The 22,699-nt window shown below is 37.6% G+C and overlaps 1 protein-coding gene across 2 annotated transcripts in view; it reads right to left on the bottom strand.

Moving 5' to 3' along the window:
* Window positions 1-1,671: 1,671 nt before the first annotated feature.
* Window positions 1,672-22,699, bottom strand: part of Caps2 (calcyphosine 2) — a 39,105-nt gene continuing 18,077 nt past the window's right edge. For both annotated transcript variants that reach the window (XM_057757860.1, XM_057757859.1), the window contains exons 10-18: window positions 18,494-18,568; window positions 17,747-17,842; window positions 17,556-17,649; window positions 14,026-14,144; window positions 13,101-13,177; window positions 10,825-10,979; window positions 6,783-6,908; window positions 4,878-4,974; window positions 1,672-2,789 (exon numbers count right to left, since the gene is read on the bottom strand). In XM_057757860.1, the coding sequence (XP_057613843.1) occupies window positions 2,614-2,789; window positions 4,878-4,974; window positions 6,783-6,908; window positions 10,825-10,979; window positions 13,101-13,177; window positions 14,026-14,144; window positions 17,556-17,649; window positions 17,747-17,842; window positions 18,494-18,568 (1,015 nt within the window). In that variant the 3' untranslated portion in view covers window positions 1,672-2,613. The remainder of the gene's footprint in view (window positions 2,790-4,877; window positions 4,975-6,782; window positions 6,909-10,824; window positions 10,980-13,100; window positions 13,178-14,025; window positions 14,145-17,555; window positions 17,650-17,746; window positions 17,843-18,493; window positions 18,569-22,699) is intronic.

The raw sequence follows: 22,699 nt of genomic DNA, 5'->3' as shown, positions 1-22,699 counted from the left end.
AGATAATCATTTTGGATGGCAGTAACACAGCATGTATGACAGTATTGAGATTTGAAATGTCAAAATCTAGTTAAAAATTTTTAAGGAATTCAGAAAAGCTAAAAGAATATGCAATATTCTCTGAGTATAGGTAGTTAAGCATCAGGAACATGTATTGTTTAGATTTTATGAGTTAGTTGGGAGATCAAACTTTTTTGAAAGATGTGGAATGTTGTGGAGTACTTTTATTCAGACAGTAATATATATTTTTAAGAGATGTCTCCAAGATGTGAGGCATATGGCTCTGTAGGAGAAAGCTTACTTAATATGCATGATGTTTAATCCGCAATATAACAAAAAAAAAGAGAAAATGGTCACCCCAACAGCAATGTGTGTCACATGTTAAGATGGTAAGAGACAGAGTTGATGTGGAGAAATACATGTGAATATATTGAAAAGTGCTAAGAGTGTGGACATGACCATTGAAGACGAAAGAAAGGAGAGATTCAGAAGTAACATCTCATAGTACCTAAGGCTGAATGATATTAGCAGTATGAGAAAGACCTAGTATGTCCACACTGTCAGCAATTGTGTTGATGTCACTACTCAACAAATTTAATGACTGTGTCACTGAATGGTTTATTTATCTAACATGCAGCATTAATTGGTGTGGAGGAGGTGTGTGTGTGTGTGTGTATGTGTGTGTTGTATATTTGCATGATGCAGACGTGTGAGTGTGCATGGTGCACCCATGCAGAGACTAGAGTAAGATATCAGTTATCTTTATTCCTCTGTTTCTGGGTCTCTCACTTTGGGCTAGACTGACTGGCCAGAGAGTTTGAGGGATGTGCCTATCTTTACTCTGGTTATGAATATCCTATGACTCTTCCATCTTGTGAATGTCTACTCTTTCCATTAAAATAAAATCAAAAAGCCCTAGATATATCCCCATTTCCCTAACATTCTGTAAAAAGAAAGATATATGAATAGAGACAGTACAATCAATTCACACTGCTCAGTGATGTTATTGTAGTGAACTGGGGAAATGATTCTGTACTACCTTAGGCAAGTAAATGACAAATATCTAGTTAATTAGAAAATCTATTCCTTACCTAACTCATGCAACAAAATCACAATGTAAAACCTTTTAAAGTTAATAGAAAGTATTTCCGAATCTTAAAGACTATTGGGAACAGGAAACACAAATTGTTGATGTTGTAAGTGCTTGAAAATGTCAATTCCTTCAGCGCTCTTCTATTAAAATGCATACTAAGTCATTTTCACTATGCCAAGGTCTAAGAAGAATGTTGGCAGTGAAGCTAATCAAAATAAGAATGATTTATCATATCAGAAACTCTAACAGAAATAGATGGATAGATAGATAGATAGATAGATAGATAGATAGATAGATAGATAGATAGATGATAGATAGATAGATAGATAGATAGATAGATAGATAGATAGATAGATGATAGGTAGATGATAGATAGATAGATAGATAGATAGATAGATAGATAGATAGATAGATAGATAGATAGATAGATAGATAGAAAAGGGGTTCTCATTGGTAAGTTTCTTAACTGACATCTTTATTCCATGTTCTTTTCCCTAAAGTGTTAATTATTGTTGATGATCTATATAAGAAACTAACAACAATTTGAAAGTTACAGATCCATAATCCCAACATTGAGAACATTCCATCCAGGAAAAAGCAAAGAATGCCATTTATAAAGAATGCATGTAGAACAGGAAGACATAAAACACCATATTTAGAAGAAAATGTTCTGAATGTTTAGTGTACCAAAAAGAGGTGTTTGGAATACTATGTCTTCATTTTGTGACACAAAATATGCTTTTAAATTTTGTCTAAAAAATGTTGAATTGTCCTTGAATTCTTCATATGATAGTCTAAGGAAATATTTCTACATTCCAATATTTTCAACATTTTGTTGTTTATATATAAGTAACATTTGTATCCAGATAATATGACAGTCAAAATGGAAAATATGGTTTGTTTTTTAGCACTGAAAAAAGAGTAGTATGTAATTATGGAGACAAAAATATACCTGACAAATCTCTTTAAACGAACACTGAGAGGTAAACACTAACTGCTCAAAATACAGTGCACAGAAAACACCTATAATCATACTGATTATGACACTGTTTTGTATATATGTTAATATTTTTGTATGTTTCAAAGAAGCTGCACTATTTCAGCCTTGATCTGAATCCCAAGTCATTACATACATTGGCAACTATATTCTAGGAAAAGGTTTTAAGAAACTTGAGAAAGGATAGGAAACTTGATTACTATATACAAGTCCTCACACAGTTTAATGAAGATGGAACTTTTCTATTAAGGCTAATTTTTGATTACTTTTCTAAACTCTAAGCATAAGGAGTAACAGAAAGAGCCTGTCTTTATAGACATTTGGACAAGTAGACATGCACTTGTGCTTACAAACACATATCTGCATCTATTCCTAAGTAGGGCTTCCCAGACTCAACATTTTTGGGAAAATAAAAAATAAAAAGAATCATAGAAAAGTATACTACAAGATGATCACATTTTATATAAAATTCACCCTTTCTATAAAAATATTTGGTGCCGATAAGTTTGTGCACTGTTAAAGACTAAATTCCCCATGGAGTACATAAGATGCTAACAAAATCTTCATCATCTGTTATTCCTATACTTAGGCCTTCATAGTAATCTTCGAATTCACCATAGGAAACTTCGTCAGACTTGCTGCAGGCCTCTCTTAATGTCTCTAAAAAAGACGATTTGATTTCCTCCTCCGATGAATGCCCTGCAGGAAGAGGAATAACTGTGAAATATTTTCCCTAAAAGTTCAGCAAGATGACGGATGATAATAAAGGAATACTTATTCATCTTATGAAATAATTTCAATAATTTCAAATTGTATGCCAAACATTAACCAGAATTCATTTCTCCCACAATCTGCCTCTCTGTTCCTCCTCTTCCTTTCATACATTGATCTATTCTCAAGCCTTTAGTATAGAAAAAAAGCTTCAAAATAGTACACTGATTTAAAGATAAAAAGTCACAGAAAATGATCAGATAATTTCCAAAATAAAAATAAATAGAAGCATGTATTAACAAAGCAAAAACGATGGCAGTAGGTAATCAATGATCTTTAAAATTATCTTTAAACTATTTTTAAGTCAGGAGGCCGGGAAGATGACTCAGTGATCAAGGATGCTTGCTGCTCTTCCAGTGAACCCAAGCTTGGCCTCCAGCACCCACATTGCATGGCTCACCATGGCCTGTAACTCCAGCTCTGTGGAATGGGACACCATCATCTAGCCTCAGTAAGTAAGCATATCCACACACAGAAACACAAATGCACATACGCACATGTAAAAATAAGCTCAAGAAAACATGTTGCTGTCATTTAAGAACATACATGACAAATAGAAAGGTCATCATTTTATTAAAATGAAATATCGGTTATACAAAGATTATACTAGATAATAAAGTAGATTTGCGATTGTTAGTCAAAGCTAAATCTAACCAACATCTAATGTATAAGGAAACATAAATTTCCTAATTAAGACAAGTTTTACTTAAATTTATGCTTCCATTATCAAGAAATGTATAACTTCTTAAAACCTCCCACTTAGGAAAGACCCGTCTCCCATTACCCGTGATAGATTTGTTTTCCTTGCTCTAACAGACCAGAAAGAGTTACAAAATTATGAAAGCATTTTCCCTCTAACAAATCACTTAAGAAAGTAAGAAATAGAGTGTTTTTTATAACTTAGACTGTGAAGCCAAGCATGCAGGAGGCAGAAACAGAGGGAAGCCATGAGCAGGAGACCATCCTGGCAAGATCCTGTCTCAAAATAAAGAAGAAGGAGAAGGGGGAGAAAAAAGAGGAAAAGAAAGAGGAGTAGGGGGAAAACAGACAACTTTTATCAGAGAAATTGTTATGAATGTGTCACTAGATGCACGTAAATAATTAAAAATTAAAAGTCCACCAATAGAAGAATATCTGTACACATTGCAATGTGTTTATTATTAAGTGGATAATATGTGGCAAATAAAACTAAGATGTCTCAATGTGGATTTACATCTAAGTAGCTCCAAAATACACCGTTCAGTCAAAAACAAATTACAAAACAGAAACTCTAATACAGCTTTCAAGTCAGAAAAAAAAAAACCCTACAAACTGTTAGCAGATTATGAAAAATCAATGAGTAAGGACTGAGAGATATGTTACAGGGCTACAAGGTTTATTCTTTTGAAGACAAAAAAAATGAAATTAAGGTAGTTTTCGTGGCTAAACACTGTGATAAGGTGTAGTCATAAATCAACTACACAAAAGAGTAAGAACTATAATAGGAAATGAGGCTTTAAAATTTTGCTTTAAGAAATTCAGTATGCCCTCCTCCTGTTTTTGCGGCAAAGTCTCAGTGTGTGGCCCTATCTGCCCTCAAACATCTCTTTCCTCTTCCTAAGTGCTGTGTTCAGCCACACTAAGGCTGGATTTTGACAGATCCATAGCGCCATTGTGTATGTAATTCCACCCCTAGATCAGACGCAAACCCTCCTCGATCCTCAAGGATGAATAACTGTATCAAAAGATTCAGTAGTTCTACCAGGGAGCCTAACAGAAGTTTTACCAAATCTCTTTTAAACCCCAATTCCTTACCTTCCAAACAAGAAATGGGAGTTCTAGCTTGATTATAACTGTCAAAGAAATCAATAAGTACAGACGATAGAAGGGAAAATGACTCTAAACATTGCCTCAAACAAAATTTGTTTTATTTCTTTCCTGAATCCAGCTGATGCTTTGGATTAGTGTAATTTGAAGAAAGACGCTTTTATTAATAAGCACGGTAAAAACCAAATGTATCTGGTATTTGATAGTTACCTGAAATCACATGTGGATGCTTCCTGGCACAGTAACACTTCCTTATGTCTATCACAGACACAATACCAGTTTTGTTGAAATCCAGTTTCATGAAGGCCTAAAGAAAGACAGGGTTTCTCTTTGTGAAATCGTTACGTATGAGGAGCAATTATCAGCCGATTGTTTCCGAACTGTAAACAAGATATTTTGAAGGAAATAAACAGGTGCTTGATTAAACGAGGAGGAAGGAGACTAAACTAAAAACTGGGAATGCCTCATTCAAGCATTTTATGTGTTCACTGTTGAGCATCCTGACCTGCAGAAAACGGTCGATCCCACTCTCCTGCCAGGAACTAAAGAGTTGGGTCAAAGCCCTTGGCCACTTTCAGCGCCAGGACTCATAAAATTGATAAATGACCAAAACAAAGAGCTAGGAAGTTATGTGAAGTTTTGTTTGATTGCTAGTTCAAAAGTGAAGCTACGAACTCAGCATCAAAAGAATTAATGAACAGATGAAATGTTTATTTCTCAAAACATAACACCGCCTTTCTGATTTCTGGTTCACTTACTGTTTTTCCAACCCAATGCAACTCTACATACTAAAAATACTAAGAGAGAAACAAGATACACAGACACTCCAATCTACCCAAAGCGGCAGCCTGTGTTTGCCAGGAGTTAAAACCAGACGCATCCTCATCACTCACAATATTTAATTCACGGCAACCTTATACCAGCTGTAGATTCAATTGTGCCCCAAATTCCTTTCCTGAATTTTAATACTTAGATGCCCCAGAATAGGACTGTATGAGGAAGTGGGGTACTTAAGGAAGTAATTAAGATAAAATAGAATCATTGGGGTAGGCCCCAGCACAGGATGACTGTTAATCCTTTAACAAAAGGCAGCACAATGCTCAGGGAGGGCAGCCATGGAAAAACAGTGGAACAGTTACAGAGGGACCTCAGAGGAAGCCAAGCGTGCCCACCCTTCTTTGATTTCTATTCTACAAACTACAAAAAAGCAATTTGATAGACCAGTCTGATACTCAAAATTATCACGATGATATTCAAAGAACAATTAAGTACTAAGTTATAGTATATTTTTTTTATTTTAAAACTTGGGGATCTGTGTATATGTGATGTATGCATAATGTGTGCATGTATGTGCGTGTACAACACAAACAGGCAGGGGGTCAGTCCTTTTATCGCACCTTGTTTGAGACAGGGTCTCTTTGTTGTTAGGTAATGCATGTCCAGGCTAGTCAACTGTGAGCCTCATGGGCTTTCCTACCCGTGCCTCTCATCCTGTCGTAAGAGTACTGGAATTACAGACATGTGTTACTACCTCTACATTTACACGGGAACTGAGAGTTTGAACTCAGGTCCTTACACTTGCACTAGAGACACTTTACTCAATGATCTACGTCTCCAACTCCAGGACTCTAATTCCAACTTAATAATGATCTTTGTTATTTTCCTTTTAACACTTTACATGCATCTCAGAAAAACCAGAGGAACACGTTCAGTCATCATCATAAAGGAAGACTGAGCTCTGACACCGGAATAGTTGGGATTGCTAAGAAAGGAACCATCACAGGCAATCTCTCTACTAGCTCTGAGGAACAGCCAGCAGGCTTAGGATTGGACACGGGAATATAGCTGGATAGCTAGTAATGGACAATACTAAGAATTTATGAAGACAATTCAATTTAATATTTTATTTTTCTCTCCTCCAATCTTTTCTAGGAAAGATGATTTTGTTTTATTCTAGGTAGAATTGTACAAACATATATAAGCTTGCTTACTTTAACTCTTATTAAACCCAGCTAAAATGATATAATATGCTTTAAATGATGACCCACGAAAGATGCTAAACAATGGATCTAACAATCTAATAAATGTAATAGTTTGAGGTCAGGTAACAGTTACCTTGCGAACAAATGATTTCCTATATTCGTTCATTTCACCAAAAATGGCACGTTTGTATTCTCCATAATCAACCTTGTTCTTGCTGGGGTCACCGCCTTGCAGAATCAGCCAGGAAGACTCAAAATCCTAGAAATGCCCACAGAAAATGCCATTACATGTTTTAGTTATATAAGTCACAAGATCAGAGTTATTTTTTTTTAGGTTATCTATGGCCCTAGACAAGGTAACCTACTTAGGAAAAAAATTCAAAAAGTTACAGATAAACCTAGGAAATCAACTGTGGAAGGAATTCTGGGGTGAACACTTAAGCGAGGTTCAGGGTCTGTTCTAAATGACTGATAATTCACAATATATGCTTTTTAAAAGTATGTTATTTGAGGGCAAAGAACTACTGAGGGTTGAACCTAGGACCTCTTGCATACCATCAATCACTGGTCTACATTCTTAAGAATCTTATCATAATTTTTTGGTGATAAATAATAGCATATATTAGTAGCCTAACGTGATATCTCAATGTATATATACACTGCAGAAAGAACAAGTCAGACTAAATATTATCTCTGACACTGAAAATATTTAGCATTTTTGTAGTAAGAATATTTAAAATCTGTTTTAGCTATCTTTAAACACACACTACATTATTCTTGATACTATTCACCAGGCCGTGCAATAGACAAAACTCATCCTCTTATCCAAATGCTAATTCATGCCATTCGGCCAACCTCTTCCTTTCTCTCTATACATTGCACTCCCCACCATTTACCATTCAGTGTCTTTTCATATAAAGTGTAATGGTTGCTGTGTACTTGGTTTTGAATCATTTTGTTCTCCATTTTTAACTTGTATCTGTGACAGTTTGAAAGCTTATTCAGGTTCTGAAATACTGAGACTATTCATGGAGTTTCATCTGATCTTGGGAGCATAGAAGGTTTGAATGACTTCCAAAGTATTCCCCAATTTACACTAAATAGCATAATTCTAACTAAACACATTATGTCAGTTTGTTCACTGCCATGCCCAAGTGCTTCTCTGACAAAAGTGTTACTTAATACATCCTTCTATTCCATGATCCTGGCAACAAAAGAAATTATAGCATTTTTTTACTGAACCTCAGATATATTCTAAATCTTTTTACAAACTTTAAATGAGAGTGTTACTAAAACACCCACCTTGGCAAATAAATACTCAAAAATTATTCTCTTCCACTTCCTAGTGTTTTCAAATAAAACTGTAATTAGAAAACTAAGGCTCAAATTAACCTGCCCCCCCCCCCCCGAGTAGCCAATGATCTACACAGTTTTTGCATGTGGAAATGCCTCATACATTACCAAGAAAATATGCATATGTTGAGTTAAGCCTAAGTTTAACTTTTACAAATCATGAGAACAATGGACAGGAGACAAATGTATTCACTTAACTCAAAGAATTACAGACTTAAAAGGACCTCTAAAGGCTCAGGAAAAAAATGTCTTCAAGAATTAAGAAGTGTAACTTTAGTGATGAAAAATGATATGACTAAGTCTACACAATGTTCAGAACAGAAACTAGTTCAGATGGACTTTTAACTTTACTGGGAGAATTTCTATATAAACTTGGTTCATTGTGGAGCATATCACTTTTTATTTAAAATCAGAGAGAATGGCTCTGTCTTTTCACACATAGGTTCTATCTACTTCTACAGTGAGACCCAGCCTCACCTCCCTCTGCATGTACTTATGACTGCAAGAGCATACGTATATATACATATATATGTGTGTATATATATATACATATATATATAGCATGGTGATACAACAAGAAGCAAAACAAGAATATTAGTTAAAATGTGTGAGATGGAGGGATGTGGGGATCAATGGTAGAAAATTTACTTTGCATGTATGAGAACTCAGGACCAATTTCGAGCACCATTAAAAAATTAGAAAATTAACAGATTAAGTTTATAATAAAATGAAACATATGAGAAAGGATGAAACACATCTTTTGTTGTCTTTCTTAGGTTGTGGTAATTTAAATGAGAATGGCCCCCAGAGGCTCATATATTTAAACACTTGATTCCCAGTTTGTAGAACTGTTTGGGAAGGATTAAGAGGTGTGGCCTTGTTAGAGGAGATGTGTCACTATTCGTGGGCTTTGAGGTTTCAAAAGCTCATGCCAGTCCTAGTTGTCTCTCTCACTCTGTCTCATGGTTACTGTGTCAACATGAAGGATGTGACTATTCCAGAGGCATATCTGTCTGCCTGTTGCCATGTCCCATACCAAGAGCACCATGGACTCTAACCCTCCGGGGAACTAAGAGCCTTCAATTTAAATGTTTTCTTTCATAAATTGCATTGATCATGGAGGTTTGTCACAGCACTAGGAGAGCAACTAAGACAGAAGTCTCGGGTAACTACAGTCTTAATCACAAATTATAAATAGGTCATAAACAATTACAGAAGCATCAAAGTAATACAGTACTTTCCCATATACACAGGGCCAGATTATCTGGACACCAGTCCTCTATCAGTTATAGATTATTTGTTTGTTTAACCAAAATATACCATAGCTTTCTAATTTCCTATCATTGTTTTATTTTTCTATCTATGAATGTAAGTTGTGAAGGTGAATGGCCCCTGAGTTGTTATCACTAGACAGGCAACAAAATTCAATGTCATCATCTCAACCAACTAAAAGATAATTATGTTACAACACTGACATACAGTATCACACCGACACAGAATTTTATACTTGATAAAGCTAATCCTCATGTAACTTTTTATTTGCACTCCCATGCCTCCCTAAATATAGCTATTGTCTCAGAACTGCTCAGGCAGAGCCTTCAATGAAAGTCAAAACACTTGTGTAAGATTACACAACTAAATGGCTCTCTCTTCTGGATAGTTACATGGAGTGAAAACAGAAGAGTTTTGGGTAATTTAAATTTTTGTGCTTTATATTAACAAAGATACATTATGGTGACCTTTATTTCTCATCATTAATAAATATTGTATATGCTGGGGCCATGACTCAGTTGGTAGAGTGCTTACACAATTACAGAAATAAAGATCATGTGGCAAGATAATTTTTTAGCAAAAGAGAAAATGCAAGAGAATCTTGTATATGATACTTAATCTGAATCACTCATAAACTTTTAACATACAAGCAAAATTTCCCAGTACTGAACACAAGGCGTTCACGTACCAGATTTAATTTCTCCCACTCTTCTATCTACTTGCTCAAGCTATGAACTATTGGTTTCATGCTTGCTATGCTAGATTCAGTTCAAGGTGCTAAAGAAAGAGCAGGACAGGAGTCACCCTGGTCCCCATCTGGATGGGATGTGCCGTTTTACTTACAGCTACAAAGAGCCACGAAAAAAACAAAATGGAAGTTGCTATAGAATAGATTCGAGATCAGATGGCAGATCTCTTCTGTAAAGAAAGCTGTGGCCTAAATGGTGAGAAAAAAAATTCTAGCACACACATATCTAGTGGAAGATCATTCACATCAGAATGAAGAGTGTGTAGGAAGTAGGCCCCTGAAGCTTGAGGAAGAGCCACAATTCATGCTGAAACATAATTCTCCTTTCCACAAAATGATCATCGTCTGAGCCATGCTCACTCTTCATGAAGATCTGCTCTCTGCTCTCTTCTCTACCCCATCCACTCGTTCTTCCTCATTATTCAAAGCCCAATCTGGAAGCATCCTCCTTCGGGGGTCTTGCCTTGGTCTTTCCCTCTCCTTCCTGCTGGCTTGGCTTGGAACTGAGTACCACCTGCGTTCCCAAAGCGTCTTCTATTTGATGCACCTATGAACTATTTTCCTCATTTAAAGGTTATGAGAGTGGAGAGTATGTTATCTCAGAGGTTAGCACATGTTTGCAAACAATAAGGGACAAAAAGTCAAAATTCAAAAACAAAACAAAACAAAATCAGTGGGAGTTGTGTTAACATTGATGCAAAGCATTAAAAAGGAAACAAATGAGCTACTGAAATTTCATTAGGAAAGTGAACACAGTCATGCAAGAATGCACCCACATCGAAAAGTAATGTGGGGTACATACCTGTTCAGACACTTCTAAGTGGAAGGTTTTCAGAGCTTGCTGAAACTCTGCCTTTTCCAAAAGCCCACTGCCTTCCTTGTCCAAGTGTTGGAAGTGCTTTCCCAATCCAGTCAAAATCCGGACACCTCTCTTGTGTAGCTGTTCCTTTAGTTTATCTGTTTAATAAACAGAGACATGGAAACTATTGCTTCTGTGCACAAAGCCATCAAAATGCAGTTGTTTCTCTTTTAATAAAGCAAGTTAATAATAATGAAAATAGGGAACGTTGGTATTCAATGAAAACCTTAAATTGAACTGAAAAAGGACTTTGGAAAGAAGAATGTTTTAGTAAAGACAATGCCAGCACAACTGTTATGTTCATAATCTGCCAAGACTACAGCACCATCATGTGGTGAAACTGTTACATTTTACATACAGATAAAATTGTCTCTCTTTACCCAGAATAATCTAAATGTTACAAATAAAATTCTAGTTTCTCTTGTTTAGACCCCTTTATCTAACTGCCCCATATCCTCACTGTCTTTCTGATTTCTTTATTTACACTAACTGAATTACAAAATTGATGCCAGGCAAATCACACACACACATGCACACACGTGCACACATACATGCGCAGATATACGCACGCACACATGCACACATGTGCAACATGTACACACACATGCACACACAAATGCACAAGCACATATGCACACATACACGCACATAAATGTACACACACGCACACACATACACACATGCATGCACACATGCACGCACACACACACCCATGTGCACACACAATCAGTTCAGAAATTTTTAAGAGTTTGAAAGTTTCAAACTGGATCATGATGTGCATCTAGGTTTTGAAGTACTAGGCTGTACATACATATTCACAATAACCATTATTTTCCCAGAAATTCTTAGAGGTTACATGTTCTGGCTGCTAAATTCTCCATGTAGCACAGCTATTTCATTTGATGCCATCTGTATCCTATTACAATGAATATACTAGAAAAAGAAAAGAAAAAGTGTCTCTTGCCTCAGTAGTGACAAAAATTGTATCATCTATGACAGAGCAGGGGAGGAAGAAATGGTGAAGGAAGAGCTGCAAAGAATCAACACAAAGTTGCATGTCTACTGGACAGCGGGATCTGTTCACAGGCATTAGAACCCATTCTGTAGATCATGACCTGGAGACATACAGTCAGGCACTGAACCAGGAGTCCCTTCAGGATGCCATCTGAGGCATAAAATAGGTATATAGTGGTTCATGCCCGTAATCCAAGAGCTCTGGAGTGGAGGTGAGAGGATGGCTGTGAGTTCCAGGCCAGCCTGGTCTGCAGTGAGTACCAATCTACCACCTAAGCTACAGTGTGAGCCTATATATGTGTGTGTGTGCATGTGTGTGTGTGTCTGTGTGTGTCTATACATATATGTGTGTGCATGTATGTGTGTGTATATATATATTTGTGTATGTACATATATCATATATATGTATATACCATTTCCCAAGAACATGGGTCAGGGGATAAAGGGTGCCTGTCCTCAATTCTGATGACCTGAGTTTGAGTTGCAGGAAGAGCTGACTCCTGCAAGTTGTCATCTTACCTCGCTCCTGTGCTGTGTCACATGTGTCCACACACAGAAACACACACATACACAAGTAAATATATTTAAAATATTTTAAAATTCAGTGTCATACTTTATTTAGCTTATAATTAAAACCATAGTATCTAACATTTCTAAAATTACTGGTTATAATTCACATGCTTTTTATTTAGTACCATTAATACAGAAAAATCATAAAAATATTTCAATAACTATTTTATTAGTCATATATATATTTGCATATCAAGATATATTTTATTAACTATTTACAAATTTTTTTTCTGTGTGTGGGTACATGTACACATGCTTATGGGTGATCACAGAGACCAAGAGAGGGCATGAGATCTCCCAGAGGCGGAGCTACAGAAGGTTGTGAGCTACTCGATGTGGGTGTTGTGAACCAAACTAAGGTCCTCTAGAGTAGCAACAAGGTCTTCTCTTTGCTTAGTCATCTGCCCAGCCTCATAAAAATACTATAAATTATATATAATATATATAATTATGTATATATATCACATAATGAAAAGATATACTATTTTAGAAAATATTATACTTTTTAAAAAATGAGAATTACAAATCAAAGTCTATAAAACGTGGAAGTAACAAAAATACTGTTTGAACTGATAACACAGAAACTAGTTGAGAATTATAAATAGTATTTGAGAGTGGAGAAGAACACAGCATACCCTGAATGGCCCGCAGAACCTGCCGATCCTGCGCCTCCTGACTGGCTGTGTCTTCCTCGTGTTCCACAGAAGCAGTTCTGTAATGAGAACAGATGCTCTAAGCCGCGTTTCCCCACTCCAAAGATGCTCTCAGCAGACCTGGAGGAGTGCAAGCTAGAGGAAATCCTACCTCTGTCCCCTGCTATTGGTTTTATGGAGAATTAAGTCCAGAGCTATGAAAGGGCCACGATCTCTGAAGACATTAACGTTTACAACTGCTTTAATGTTTTCAAATATTTAACTGTAACTTCATTTTAAGAGCAGTTGTAGCTTTCAAAGTATAAACTGTAAAAACACTTTTATAGGCCTGAAAGTACAATAATAAATAACAAATATTCTTACAATTAGACTGTAGACTGTATTCTCTTATATATACAGTACATCAATTATTACCATTTTGATTATATGTAGAGTCAAGAAAATATTCAGCAAGAAGAACGTGTATTTCTATTATTTAAAATAACCCATGATATCATTGTTCATTCATAGCATTTTTTCACTATGTAGTCAATCAATTAATAGCATCACCATAGAGGCCATAGCTTTTCAGTGATCAAAGGCATCACACCAACCATGTAGGAAATAGTTTAAATGTTGGTCTGAAACCCTGTCTTTGAAAGCACCACTTTGATAGCATTTAGTAAAATAGCAAAAACAAATGAACAAATTATTCATCCTATAAATAAGACAATTTTAAATTTTTACTGGTCATAACTGTTCCCAAACACGGAAGTGAGTTTGATTATAATAGAGTAGCACATAAAGTAGATATATGCAGCTATTATTTGTAGATATAAACCTTAATTTTAGCATGAGTGTTTTGTGATGGGAACACAAACTACAGTGATTTCACTGATTTTCAAAATGACAAATGCATTTGACTTACTTCAGAGAACTCAAAGCTATCTGATCAACATTTGTAATTCGAAGTCTAAATAATGTATTTTCTTTTATGCTCTTTGGAAGGCTAAGATGATCACAGCTCAAAAATGTCAAAGTTGCACCCTGAGGAAATGAACAAACAGATTTTTTTTAAAAGCTAGAAGGTATCCAAAGTTAAAATACAACTCATTCTGATTGAAGGGATCTAATTTTTTATTATAATTTCCTTAGGATATTCTATTAGTAACCAAAATATAGTAGATTTGAAGAATACTTAAGGACTACATGGTTCCAGCTAATACTATAGAAACATGAGCTAATTAAAAATAACCTAAAACAGTGCACTTACTCCTATACAATAATCCACCTGAAAAAAGGAGAATTCATATATTAAATAAGAACCACAGGAAATATTACGTGAACTCCACTGAATGTGTGGCCATCCCTGTGGTGGTTAGTTCTGTCAACATAACATAATGCATAGTTGTTGCAAATTAGATTGGTACGATAAACAACCAGGCCAGCTCAAGAATAACAATTATGTTTTAATGGTTATAAGGGGAAAACTCACGCTATAAGAGTGGGAGGTCTGACTTCTTATCTGTCTGGTGGGAGCCACACACACACAGAGAGAGAGAGAGAGAGAGAGAGAGAGAGAGAGAGAGAGAGAACACCTGGGTCCTCATAGTTTTTCTTCCTGGGCTCCAGGTAGCCACGCCTTAACTAGATGTGATTGGTAGATCCCCATCACATAGTCACCTGGGTAAGGAGTCTCAAAGCAAGACTACCTTAGGCTGAACAATGAGCACGGGTGGCAGGGGAAACTATCTTTTTAACATTGACTTGGGAAGACCCATCCACTGTGGGTGACATCATTCCCTAGACAGGGGAATCCTGGATGTCTAGGACTGGAGAAAGCAAGCTGAGCAAATCACATTTGCCTTGCCAATGCATTGCTCTCTGTGCCTGGCTGTGGACGTGACATGACAGATTGTTTCAATTCCCTGCCACCTGTGATTTTCCTGTGATGATGACTGTAACCTGGAATTGTGAGCCAAGTAAACCTTCTCTCCCTTCTGTTGCTTTTATCATGGTATTTCATCACAGCAACAGCCAGGGGAAAAAACCTAAGACAATCCCCAAGCCAGAGCTCTTGGTTCACAGAAAGATGCTGTGTAGAATAGGGAACTCTGAGGGTAGCAGAGAAAAATGTAGAGCTCAATAAAAATCAATTTTAAAAAAAGAATGGGGAACTCTGGTAGAATGATTGTACTCTTTTGCTTGGTCTTTGGATGATAGACATTCCAAAACTACAAAACCAACTTTTAACCTGATTAGGGCATCAAAGTTTCAATGACAAAATTCCTACCAAAAATTCTTAACCCAAACTACAGAATTACTATTCTAATTTCAGAATTGCTCTCCTATACCTGTGACCAGTGTAAGAGCAAATGCAAACTCAATAAAAGAGGCTTCATTCTTCCTAAAAGAAAAATAAGAAAAAAAAAAGGATAAAGGGGCTGTTTTCTTTTCCTCCTTCTTGGAAGAGTTCCTTTAGAAAATTAATAATTGGCATAGGCACTTTCTTCTCCATTTGAGGTACACATAACTTCTTTTGGAAGTTAGATATCTATTGTTAGATTTTTGGCCAAGGAAAGTGTTTCCACAGAACCAGAAACCATTCTAGGAAAGGTAAATATCAAGGGAGAGATAACACACAAAAGCTGCTGCTGTACATGAATCTGCTGAGACAACCTTTCAAAATGTATACTCTAAATACAAAGCGAGGGTAACAATTCCTTCTTCTCTCCTTCCTTCTTGCCTCTTTTCCTCCCCTTCTCCATTCCTGACTCCTTCCTACTTTCTTTCTTTTTCACTTTCATGGGATAAAAGAAGTAAATGAATTCCCACATTTGGTTCACATGGGTGGCGGGGAGGGTAAGCATAGATCAGCAACTACACCAGATTACAACAACAGTTCAGAAATGGTAGCTACTGTCACCTCCAATAGACAGTAGGCATGTCATTTTTGAATTACACAAGAAGGATCCAAACTTACTTTCTCTAGACATCAAGAGACAAGTATTAACGTCATGAGCATTGAGCATTTAACCCATGATTAAGATATCTAGCGCTTCTTCCTCCTTCACTCCTTCCGGACTTGGTCATCACATCTTGGTGCTTATATTCCCTAAGGATTTGTTTTCTAACTTCCTTTGTAGCCATTGTCACTTGCTTATCAAGGTTGCAATATTTGGTTGGAATACAGTCACAGAGTGGGGATGAAAGAAAAAAGTCTTGGACTGGGGATCAGTTGGTAGAGGATTTAATCTTGCAAGCAAGAGGAAAAGGATCAAATTCCAGAATCCATGTAAAAATTCAGGATTGGCAGCACAAACACACACAAACACACATACACACACACATCATGAGTTCTCTCCTACTTTATCCTTCCAATCCATGCCTGCCTATGTGCCTGGTCTTCAAACCATCCCACACATTGAAATCAGAAAGCTATTTCAAGAGTAAAAATCTGATCATATAGCCTCTCCATTCTACCAACATCCTCTTTTCAGTGACTCCTTGATATATTACATATCGCTCTTTAATATTAGCCCACTTTTTATTTACTTGTGGGAGAGTATGGATGCTCATGTGTGGGAGTCAGAGAACATCCTTAAGTAGCATACTGTATGAATTATCCACCCTTTTAATTTTTTTATAAGACCAGGTCCCTCTCTGGTCCAGAACTCACCAAGCAAACTAAGTTGTGTCCAGCCCATAAACCAAAGATTGACCTGTCTCCAACACCCCAACAATGAGATGGCATGTCTTTAATTTAGCTCAGACAGCATTTTTTTCTAAGAAGTCTTACAGTTTATACAGTTGGGTCCACTGTTTCTCCAGTCTGGCTCCTGTCTAACTCATTCCCATTATACCCCAGTGACCACAAAACAAACAATGACTGGCTCCGAATTATCCAGCTTTCTACCTCCGGTGTTTAGAATGTGAGCATTTATGAGTATTATAGGAATGATTGGTACAGAGAGTGTTTCACTGCAATTGTATGTGAATTTAATAATTCAAAAATTCAGCACACTAGGAAACACGGGAGAGTCACAAGAATAAAGGTTATCATAGTCACAGCTCCAGAGGACAGCGCCACTCCCCAAGCACCTCCTTAGCTGTTCTACGGCTCCCAGTGCGACTAAGGTAGCCACTTACCCAGAACAAGCCTCCTACAGAGTGTTTCAAAAGTACTAAGAGCCAAGCTCTCTTGGCAACAGTCTCCACTAAGGAACAGTGTGTGGATGTTTATAGAAAATAAATATTATGCTTACGATTATGACTGGGATTTATCTGGGAGGCAGAACCTTCTTGGGAAACAACCATTCGCCATTCACACAAATGTCTCTGCTCGCGAAAATAAACTGGACCCGCATCCACCCCCCACCCCCCCACCCCCGCTCCACACCAGAGTGATGCACACAGTCCGACACAAGGCGTGAAGTGCCAGCGTACACTCAAACTTACAGTATAGAAGTCGCCGAGCCCGTACCGCTTTCCTTTTCTGCGTCCACACTGATGACTATAAATGTCTTTCTTAATGAAAGGAAGCACATTTGTTCTAGAAGTTAAACAACAACAGCGACAACCAAATGAAGTCATCCAGTTCCTCTTGAAAAGCAGTTCTCTAGGGTTCTTAACAGTATTTCAAAGCCTACCTGTTTTTCCCGAACTTTCGATATTCATACACGGTTAGGGACTGGTCGTGGGTAAAGAAAAACCCGATCAGTTCTCTGCAGGCATCGCGTCCATTTCTAGCAAAATGATGTCAATGATTTTAAATACGGTGATTTTAAAATTAAATAGGAAACTAAGAGCATTCATCTCAAGCAGCAATTTCTTAAGTCTCTTGAATGGCAGTGAGTACGGGTCACACGGGTTTGTGGGAAACACACCACAGCTTGTGGAAAGCCCCGACTGAGAGGTTTGGAACTGTCTATTATGAAAAGACATAAGCTGAACAGCGGGAGCGTCCGGCTCTGTCACAACGCAGGTTGCTAAGCTACAGAGACTTAAGATAAAACGTTAAGCTTGCAAAATTTACAAAACTGCGGTAAAAAAAAATTTAAAACGCCATCTTCCTTGTCATTGGCTCTATCAGCAATCTGTTAACTAAAACTAAATTAACCATCGGACATAAAAATTAACTTTTAAATGATTTAGAATCGTCTATTCATAATACACTAATTAATACGATCTTTTCAAAAGTCTTACTTTTAAATATTCTTAAAATATTTATCTTACAGTGTCCTGTTTTATATAACAATAAAGCTATGGCTTAAATTTTTATAACCCCAAAATTCACATATTTCAGTATTAGCATAAATTTATCTAATCTTGACATTTCTATGAAAGAAGAGAATATATTATTATAAGTTAAAAAAAAAAGATAAAGTGGCAGTTACCTTGATAAGACCCTCCCATCAAATTCTACCTTCTGAGAAAGGTCATTCTCTGTTAATGTGGAGGTGGTTCTTATCCTGCCAAAATACATTCTGTAAGTCATTGTTTTAGAACAATTGCAATTGACACAAATGACAAGTGCACCAAAGGGCTGTGGCAAGATTCTGAGAGGGCACAGATTAAAAATGAAAATGAAAATTCAGAGTATGAATACATAAAGACACAGAAGACATTGTGCCCTTAGCTATGCCACTGTCTTCTCCTTCATTTCCTTTCCTTTGCTATTACACCCTTACTATATAGTCTGTGCTAGCCTGGCATGTGCTGGGGCTATCGACCTGAGCCTGCCCACCAGCTCAGAACCCATTTCTTTCTTTTTTAAAAAATATTTACTTATTATGTATACAATATTCTGTCTGTGTGTATGTCTGCAGGCCAGAAGAGGGCACCAGACCTCATTACAGATGGTTGTGAGCCACCATGTGGTTGCATGGGAATTGAACTCAGGACCTTTGGAAGATGCTCTTAACCTCTGAGCCATCTCTCCAGCCCCATTTCTAACCCTGTTCTCGTACCTTCCTCCCAGCATCGCGCTGGGTTTCTTACCACCTGCAATTGTGACCAACAAAAGCAACCTTAATCTCCCGTGAAAGATCCTTGTCCTTGTGAGATAGGAGGATGGTTAGAATTCCCTGCCTGTGAACAGTAAGGGGAGCACAATGGCAGAATCAACTACAGCCCAGAGCTGCAGCACCATGAGCTGTATGACCAAAACAACATATGCCTACTTCTAAGTCACTTCGTTACTACACAGGAGGGCAAATGCTGGCACCCAGAGCCCAAGCAGTCAAACTGTAACAGCTGATTCTATTCCTCACCAGAAAATGGTGAGAAAGAGTGCTGGATGAATGAACCACGCTCAGGCTTGGGGATCAATCAACTATATGTCTTCACACTCTACAGAGAGCATTGCTGACCTTCTAAAGGTTCCTAGCCCTAAAAGTCTTTAAAATATGAAGCAAAACTAGAATGGACACCCTTGGATACCCTATACTTAATGATGTCCTTTACCTTAAGGGATAAGAGTCAATGATAGCCAGGTGGGGGTGGTGCACACCTTTAATCCCAGAACTGAGGGAGGCAGAGGCAGGTGAATTGCTGTGAGTTCAAGGCCAGCCTGGTCAACAAAGCAAGCTCCAGACAGCCAGAGATATACAGAGAAACCCTGTCTCAAAAAAAGAAAGCAAAGAAGGAAGGAAGGAAGGAAGGAAGGAAGGAAGGAAGGAAAGAAGGAAGGAAGGAAGGGAGAGAGAGAGAGAGAGAGAGAGAGAGAGAGAGAGAAATTAAGAGTCAATGATGTACCATTACTGTTCATCTATCTCTATGAAAACTGCAGGAATAATGAAATAGCAATGGTATAATAGTAAGAATGCAGACAGCAGTCACTGGAAACAGTTGAAGCTTTGCCCCTCTAGCACCTCTAACACCCACAGAATAGAAGCTGGAGCTAGGAAACAACAGTCTGCTACCCCAAGGAGAGTTTGGGAACACAGGAGGAGCCCTGAAGGCTGCAGCATCTCAATTTAGTGTGACCCACTGGAACTAATGAAGTCATCGAGCATTCGATGTTCCTGGAATGACTTTAAATGCTGGGAAAAGAGAAGAGGCAGCAGGACTGGCTGCCATTAATGAGGACTTTGTAGACACTAGTCACCATCAAATCACTTTAATATCCAGTGGTTTATTTAATGCTTGCAATAAAATTTAAAAATAAAATTGTGAGGTAAGTGCCACTATCCCCGTTTAATAAACATATTTATCATGGAAGACAAGATAGGTCGTTGCTTATAGCCGTATGAGCCCATGACAGATCTGGAAACAACCTTGCTCTTATCATTACAATTTATTATTTCTTAGTCATGAGCAAAGGTGAGAGGCAAGGTAACTGCAACAAGGAGCCTGGAGTCATCGCAAAAGGATATAAGCAAATACATATTTATATTACGGAATGCAGAGTGCCACATTAGGTTCGAGGTGCCCGCTAAGTAGCACACATGCTTCTCTATATAAGTTCTGAGTCCGTTCGAAAAGAAGAATTAAGCACATTGAATGCTAACTAAAGATAAATGTTTGACAAAGTTTGGTGGAAAGCATGGTTTAGGTATGCAGCAATGACAGGCTAACTGCTTGGCACTAGAATTACACAGACTAGCTGCTTCTTTTTACTGGTGAAAAACCTATAAAGTTAGGCACAACGATGAAATGTATGCATCTGCAGTAGGCTGTCCCCAGAGAAAAGGTGGGGGCTGCACTCCTCCTCCTCCTCCTCCTCTTCCTCCTTCTCTGGTGAAAACAAAAGATTAGGAAGCCATGGATCTGAAAATCCTAATCAACAATCCCCATGGAATTTTTCTGAACTGGATTGCCTTTAAACGAGCTGCGTGTATTTGGTGTAAAGCAATACTTCGACAGGTGCAGGGAAACAGATGAGCCAAAGTGTACCGGCAATCTAAGAATAGCTTGGAAAATTGGTCAAACTCCACATGAGGACATCTGGATGAACAATGCACACGTGAAAATTAATCAGCATCATTAGTCTCCAATGCAATGCAAAATAAAATCACCAAGACGTATTCAGTATGAGAAAGACAATGAAAAAGACAGGCAACACCGAGGGCTGGCCAAAACGGACAGCAATTAGACCACTCACCCTGCCTCTGGCTCCGGGGTTACTATTTGCCAGTGTCATGTAGAGCTGAACGTGGGCATACTAAGTGGTCCATAAAGGCAAAGTATTCACTCAGCACAAGGGAGTGTTCATTTTTACCAGGAGGCATGCACAAGCAAGTTCACAGCGGTATAATTTATGAATCACTAGGCATGTTAAGCGTCTGTGAGTCATACGTTGTGATATATCCATATAATGGAATGATGGATAGAATGAGAAAAACAACTATAAATGACAGCATGGATGACATTCCTAAAGATAATATTGGGGAAAAGGCATTAGACATACTTCATTGAGAATCTTTATAAAACATCATATTATATTGATGATGATGGTGATGATGATGTAGTGATGATGATGATGATGATGATGATGATGATGATGATGATGATGATGGTGATGGTGATGATGATGACAGTAAAGGAGAAGAAGAAATACAGACAAAAAGATAGATAGTATTTCGGGGGGTCGGGACTAGATCCAGGGCTAGAGAGGTGGCTCAGCTGTTAAAAACCTGAGCTGCTCTTACAGGGGATCCAAGTCTGAATCCCTGCACCCACGCCGGATCTCTCATAACTGTGTGTTATGAGCACCAAAGGGATCCAATCTCTCTGCCTCCCCCAGGCACTGGCACCAAAGTAAACATATTCAGACAGAGATATGCATATCTACATAATAAAATTTAAAAACTTTAAACCGTAGAGACCAAATTTTCTGATTTGTCTTTTTGAATTTTAATCGATGGGGTTAGGACGTCGTAGGAACAGGACACAGCAGTGAAGTGGAGAAGAATGAGACAGGGCAGTGGTACTTATGGGGGTATTGTTCATGCTTAGTGTCTCCATGTGGGAGTTGGACACATGAATATTGATCTGTTTGTCATGGTTCCTCTATCATAATTTCAAATGTGTACACTTTTTGAAATTATGCCTCATTTCAATTTACTTTAAAAGGAAACCACTTAAATATACAGTAGATATATTAAATATACAGTATGGATATTAGATATACAGTAGATAAGTGGTTTACCCCCTCAAGATAGCATAGTCTAACGCTCAGAACATGTGGAAATGTTAGCCATACATAATGAAAGAAGCTTGGAATGTGTTGCTAAGTTGAAGATCCTACTATAGGGAGATTATCTGTGTTATTCAGGCAGGTTCAATACAGCCATCTGTGTGTGTGTGTGTGTGTGTGTGTGTGTGTGTGTGTGTGTGTGTGGTGCATGCGATAAAGTTTTATCTACAATGGAGTGTCAAAGTGGTGTGGTATCATAAGTTCTGACTTTGAAGATGGAAGAAGGAGCCATGAGTCCAAGAATAAAGAAAACCTCAGAAGCTGTGAAAGACATGACTAAGTCAGCTCCTTGTTTTTAGACTTTGTATCTCTAGAAGAAGATGAATAAATTTTATTGTTTTAAAATACTGTTCACAGCAATGCATTGTTCGTGGGAATGTGTTCCTGTGACAACAGGAATCTA

This window comes from Chionomys nivalis, chromosome 25, assembly GCF_950005125.1.
Source record: "Chionomys nivalis chromosome 25, mChiNiv1.1, whole genome shotgun sequence".
NCBI classification, from domain to species: domain Eukaryota; kingdom Metazoa; phylum Chordata; class Mammalia; order Rodentia; family Cricetidae; genus Chionomys; species Chionomys nivalis.
The sequence above is the reverse complement of the archived record's forward strand: the minus strand, read 5'-3'. Positions and strand labels throughout refer to the sequence as shown.